Consider the following 6,240-nt stretch of genomic DNA (forward strand, 5'->3'; position numbering starts at 1 on the left):
TCACCCAGCCTCTCTGTACCTCAGTTTCCCCATCTGGACAATAGGGCTAGTAGCCCTGCCCTGCTGCCCAGGGGTGTGTGGGGATGAAGTGGCAAGGACGGGGCCCATTCCCCCTGGTGTAAATCAGGAGTCACCCCCTTGGAGTCCCTGGGCCCAGTCCCCTCTCACTTCCCCCAGGGTAAATCAGGAGTAACTCAGTGAGGCTGCTTCTGTTTACACCAGCTCCGGGGGCCACCCTTCAGCAGGGGGAGGACGGGGGAGGGCTTTGGAGACAAGCCCGGTCTGGCGTGGTGCCCGCCCGCTGCCCTAGCTATTTAAGCAGCCTGCCCCTACCCACTTGCCCAGCCACCAGCTAACCCCGGCATCTTCGTGGCCCAGGGACAGAGCTGCAAACCCACCCCCCCAGCCCTGCACTGCCCTAGGTGAGAATTCCCTCTCCAGCCGACACCGCAGTCCTTGGCTCCTGTGCCAGGTCCTGCCCTGCCCAGCTGGATTAAACCCAGTGCTCAGGGCAGGAGAAAGCCAGGTGGCGGGTGCCAGGGCATCTGTCCGGCCGGGGGGCCACAGGGCAGAGTGTGAGGAGACTGGCTCTGGAAATGTCCTCGATCCATGGCTGGGATCAGCGGGCAATGCTGCCAGCCCTGCTCGCTCGGGCGGGCACTCCCCAGAGACAGCTGCACAATGCCACGGCCCCCTGTAGAATATCGGGGCTTCCTAGTGTGGGGGAGGGGGGCTCTCCCAGAGCTGAGGAGAGAACCCAGGAGTCCTGACTTCTGGCTCCTCTGCTGTAACCACGGGATCCAAAGCCCAGCCCAGAACTGGGGAGGGAAACCAAGAATCCTGTCTCCCAGCCCACTGCCCTCGTTCTAACCGCTAGATCCCACTCCCCTCCCAGAGCTGGGGGCAGAAAAGCAGATTTTGCTCTGTGATGTTCCTGTGTTCCAGGCTAGGTGGATCTGTCGCAGCTCCAACACCAGCCCCCTCTCTCTCCAGAGCCATGGACGTTCGTCTTGTCTTGTGCTTCCTCTGGGCTCTCCTAGCTACAGCCAACGGTGTGAATTTCTGGGGTTCTAATGGATTAGAGTGGGGTGAGGAAAGCCAGGACTCCTGGGTTCTATCCCAACTCCTGGAGGGGGAGGGGGGTATAATGGGTTTTGTCCCTAGCTCTGTCAGTGAGCAAGTCCCTACTCTGTGCCTCAGTTTCCTCCCTGTCACGGAGTCCCTGGGCAATGCTCTGGAACTGCTCCCCACAAAGCCAGGTAGGACTTTGGGGAGCCTCCTTTCCCTCGGAGCAGACTGTCCTCAGGGCAAGAAGCTCACACAGAATCACCTCCTGGGTCTCTCCTTGAAGCATTCACCATCTGCCCCTCCATGCGCTTCCCACAGTGAGTTGCCCCGGCGGGGTCCTGGGGAAGCCACAGGGTCCTGCACCCCCACTTCGTAGTCAGACGTGACTCTCAGCCAGCCAGTAACACAGAGGTTTATTCGATGACAGGAACACGGTCCAAAACAGGCCTTGCCGGTACAGGCAACAGGTCCCTCTTTAGTTAGGTCCATCTGGGGCCCCCAGGGAGGCCACAGCCCCATTGGGAAGCCCAAGCCCCATCGGGGGTCCCCTCCATTTCCCAGTCAGCTCCAAACTGAAAAACGCTCCAGCCTCCCACTCAGCCTCCCCCGGCTCCTCCCCCAGCCTTTGTCCAGTGCCCTGGGCAGAGATGTCACCTGGCCTCCAACCCCCCCACCCGGGTTCTCAGGTTACACACTCAGGTATCCTCCCTTCCCTAAGGCCGTCCCAGCACAACTTCCCCTGCAACCTTCCCAGGTCAACACTCCCCACTCAGCATTACAGAACACAGCTAGAACATTCCCACTTCCTCACACTCTCCCACACACTCCATGCTCAGTTTTTCCCCTACACTCTTTGGGGAGGAATTGTTTCTCAAGGTGGGTCTGTGCAGCACCTGGCACAACAGGGGGTGGGCCCCAGTCTTGGCCAGGGTTTGTACAGCACCTGGCACGACAGAGAGCTGATCTCAGATGGGGTCTGTGCAGCTCTTAGGAAAGCATCACATGGATTGTTCCCCTGAGAAAATCACCATGGGAAATGTTCCCATTTTCCAAACAGGAACCTTCCTGGTCTGGCCGCTGGAGAGAGTCAGCAGAAGTGACTCTGCCCTCGAAATAACTCAAAGGGGGGCCAGCCCAGCCGAAAGGGTTCCTGGGGGCCCGAGAACCCAGCTCAGGGGATCTGAGCCACCTCGGTGCCAGAAAACGACCTGGCGAGCCAGTAAATGGTGGCCAAGGAGGGATGAGGAATATTGTTTGCCAGAACTCAGGAGCAATTCCTTTCACAGCACGTCCTTCCAGCTGTTACTCCAGATTCCCCGGGCAAAGCAACCATGAAGAGAGGAGATGTGGGGTTTGGCATGATTCTTGCATCGCTGTTCAGGAAGTGAACACTGTCGGTACGTGCTGTGGTGCCGTGACACAGAGCAAGGCGCGGGATCTCTAGGCTGCGCATCCTGAATCAGCAGTGGCATTCAGCAAAAACAAAACAGCAGCTCTCAGGCCTTCATAGTCAGTGTGACTGATGCAGCGACGCTGCCTGGTTCTGCTCAGAGCCTGAGCCCATTGCTGGGAGGGGGAAACTGCCTTGAGTGTGACCGACGCAGCGACGCTGCCTGGGTCTGCCGAGAGCCTGAGCCCATTGCTGGGAGGAGGGAGCTGCCCTGAATGACCGACAAAGTGACACTGCCTGGGTCTGCCTAGAGCCTGAGCTGATTGCCAGGAGGCGAGAAAACTATCCCAGGCATCTCAATGGAGTTTTAACTCCCAGCCCCTTGGCCCAGGGGAACTCTGTCAACCGCCCACTGCCCCCCAGACAAGGGGCTCTGCATGAGGGGCAGAGTACAACAGGCCGACCCTCCCTCCCCCAAAGCAGAGAGCCCCAACTGCCAGGTTAAGGTCCGGTGGGATCCCACTTCTGCCACCAGTTTGAACCCACCCTCACTCTGGGTAGGGAGGATTGGATCAAACACTGAGGCAGAGCCACGTGGGGTGGGGGGGCAGCCTTGGTCCAGCTGTAGGAAGCCAGCAGGAGGTTGGGGACTCGGGCACACTTTTATGTTCATCCCTTGAGAGACGTTCCTGCCCCTTCCCACCAGGGGGTGTGGTGCAGAGGGGCATCTTCCAGTCGTGCACCAGCAGCCTGCACAGCCTGGAGGGCGACCTGGACTTTGAGTTTGCGGAAGGTGTCTACGTGAGGGTCCACTCCAAGATCTGCAGAGAGACAAACTGCAACACGGAGGAGATAAAGGAACGTAAGTACCCATCCTGCACCCGCCCCCACCCTGGCACCTCTCACCTGCCCTTTCCCTCCACTGCCCTGCACCCTTGGGGATCAGGGACCCATTGCACCAGGCACTGCCCAGCCTCCCATGACTGAGATCAAGGTGCCCCCATCATGTCGGGTGCTACCCAGCCCCCCCAACTGAGATCGGGGCTCCTCCATCATGTCGGGCACTGCCCAGATGCACAAGGAGGCACAGCTACTGTTCCAGTGAGATTCCAATCTGAATGGACCCAGGCAGGATCATTCTCACCATGTTCCCATTGGGGAAACTGAGGCCCAGGAACGTCCAAGCTCCCCCAGCCTGTCAGCGGCAGAGTTGGGAGGAAGAGAACTCAGGCATCCTGATGTCCAGCCCTGTGTCTTCACGCTAGCCCACCCTTCCTGCAAATGCCAATACACAAGGAGCTGCTTCCTGCTTTAGCCCCGATTCTGATTCCCCTGCCTTTGTCCGCAGGCTCCAGACTCAGCGTCATGCCCAATGGAAGACAGTGCCCGTCGTGCTATGTCCTGGGATCCCACCACTGCCTCCAGAACAACATCCTGCACTGCCAGGGGGCTGCCAACCAGTGTGTCGACGTCGTCGGGACAGTGTTAGAGAGTGAGTTCCCCATAGGCCCCCCAGGCCAAACCTGCTCAGGTGACATCCGAGCCTGCCAGCGGGCACTGGACCAATCCCGCCCCCCCCGCCCCCCGAGTGGGGCAGGCTGCAGAGCACGTGGGCGGGGTTGGGGGGAGAAACAGCCTGTTCAAAACCTGCAAATGAAAATGGGGTCCAGTGGGTGGATGGCTCAGAAATACTCCATCTTCTCCCCCTTTTCTTCTTCCACTCTTCCTGCCTCCCCCTCCGCCCTTGGGGTCGCTGCCCCGTGGCGGGGGAAGCCCCAGCGCCTGGACCCCACCGCGGCCCTGGGACTGCAAGAGTCTCACTCGCTGCTGGGCTCCGGGGCCGTGGCGCGGGGACAAAGCTGCTCCGGTCGTGGGGCCACAGTGGGGGCGAGGACAGAACAGAGCAAACGGGCTGTGGGGCAGGTGGAATGTGGGGGCGGGGCCCTGGGAGGGGCGGCGGGCGGGGCAGCAAGCAGAAGCAGGGTGGCAGAGGTGGGACCGAGAGGAGAAGGGGCGGAACAGGGGCGGGGCTGTGGGTGGAAGGGTGGAACAGGGGCGGGCGGCTGGGGAAGGGGCGGAGCGGGGGCAGGACTGCAGGCAGAAGAGGGTGGGGAGGGCCCCCCCACTTGCTCTGGCCCAGGGCCCCAGGAAGCCTTAATCCGTCTCTGGTGTCTTTTCTTGTTTCTTTTCCCCTTTCTTTCCTTCTGTCCATCTCTTTCCTCTCATCTCTCCTTCCTGTCCGTTTCCTCCTCCTTCCCCTGTCCCGACTCCCCCCTTTGGGAACCCTCCCCCTCTCTTTTCCTGGGGGTTTTTCAAATGGCTCCATCCAACCGGAATTGCCCCCTTTCCTGGTCCCTCCACCCCCCCACCCCAGCCAGTCATCTGTCTCCTGCTGGTGTCTCTTGTTTTACTCCGAGACCGGCAGATCTGGGGGGCAAGGACCTTCTCTCAGCTGCTTTGCCAGCGCCTGGTGCGGTGGGTCTCTGTCTCCCCCATGCCAGGGGCTCTGTGCCCCCCGTCAAGGTTCCCCCACCCACTCTGAACTCTGGGGTACAGATTTGGGGACCCACATGAAAGACCCTGAAGCTTATATTCTACCAACTTAGGTTAAAAACTTCCCCAAGGCACAAATTCCTTCCCTTGTCCTTGGACGGTATCGCTGCCACCACCAAATGATTTCAACAAACATTCGGGGAAGGGTCACTAGGACTCCCTGTCCCCACAAAATATCCCCACAAGCCCCTTCACCCCCTTTCCTGGGGAAGCTTGAGAATAATGTGGGTACCAACCAGACCCCTTGTCTCTAGGGCACTGAAAATTGTTTATTTAAAGAAAAGGTGAAAGAATCACACCTGCAAAATCAGGCTGGAAGGTAACTTTACAGGGTAATAAAACGATATAAAACACAGAGGATCCCCCCTGGACTCAACTTCACAGTTACAAAAACAGGAATAAAACTACCTCTGTAGCATGGGGAAAATTCACAAGTTAAACCAAACGACAATCTAACGCATTTCCTTGCCTTCCTTACAACTTGTGTAATCTTAGATGAATCATTCCAGGGATGTTTTCAGGAGATGTTGTCCCACCTGGTCTCTCTCTGTCTGAAGAGGGAACAAAACAAATCCTCCCCCACTCAGATTTCAAAGTATCTTCTTTCCCCATTGGCCCTTCTGGTCAGTGGCCAAGCAGGTTAGTTGAGGTTCTTAACCCCTTACAGGTAAAGGGATTTAGTGCAGCTGCCAAGGAGGGATTTTCTGTTACCTGTATTTCCACGGTTATGACCCCCCCAATGACAGGGGCTCTGTGTGCTCCCCTCCCATGCCGGATAATAACGACTATTTCTCTGGGCAGACGACGTCCACCTCCCTTTCGCAGGAAGAGGATGCGCCACCAAGGATGTGGCCAAGATCAAAGCTGGGATGGGCCTGATGTCGGGTTTATACATCTATCAAATCAAGAGCATCCAGTTAAGCCCGGCCCCCAAGGCGGAGAACGTGAACAACTTCTGACACTCTGCTGAGCTCCATCCCACCCCCGCTTCGAGCTACTCCCTCCTCCCCACTTCCCCAGGCCTGTCCGTGGCCCGCCCCCCAGCTGTGACTCAGTTTATCCCCACTGCAGTTGGGGAATAACGGTGCCAAGCCACCTTCGCAAAGTGCTTTGAGAGCCATCGGTGCAGGGCCCAAGCCAGAGACCCATTATGGGCTTTGCACTGAGCATGACAGGCTTAAAAACAGGCCTCAGTATTAGAGACCCATTAGCAGCTTTTCCCAGGAGAG

At 58.4% G+C, this 6,240-nt stretch overlaps 1 protein-coding gene across 1 annotated transcript; it reads left to right on the forward strand.

The window, feature by feature from the left end:
- Window positions 1-997: 997 nt before the first annotated feature.
- On the forward strand, window positions 998-5,970 carry LOC116834931 (phospholipase A2 inhibitor and Ly6/PLAUR domain-containing protein-like). The gene is made up of 5 exons (XM_075070489.1): window positions 998-1,067; window positions 2,355-2,465; window positions 3,165-3,320; window positions 3,807-3,950; window positions 5,813-5,970. The coding sequence occupies exons 1-5, from the start codon at window positions 998-1,000 to the stop codon at window positions 5,968-5,970; spliced, it is 639 nt and encodes a 212-aa protein (XP_074926590.1).
- Window positions 5,971-6,240: the final 270 nt, after the last annotated feature.

Source organism: Chelonoidis abingdonii, chromosome 11, assembly GCF_003597395.2.
Source record: "Chelonoidis abingdonii isolate Lonesome George chromosome 11, CheloAbing_2.0, whole genome shotgun sequence".
Taxonomy (NCBI): domain Eukaryota; kingdom Metazoa; phylum Chordata; order Testudines; family Testudinidae; genus Chelonoidis; species Chelonoidis abingdonii.

Bases quoted from the DNA above. Each gene is read 5' to 3' on its own strand.
- LOC116834931 (XM_075070489.1), top strand. From the start codon at position 998: ATGGACGTTCGTCTTGTCTTGTGCTTCCTCTGGGCTCTCCTAGCTACA. The intron at 2,466-3,164 runs GTACGTGCTGTG...CCTTCCCACCAG, and splicing joins TCAGGAAGTGAACACTGTCG to GGGGTGTGGTGCAGAGGGGC. The intron at 3,951-5,812 runs GTGAGTTCCCCA...TTCTCTGGGCAG, and splicing joins CGTCGGGACAGTGTTAGAGA to ACGACGTCCACCTCCCTTTC.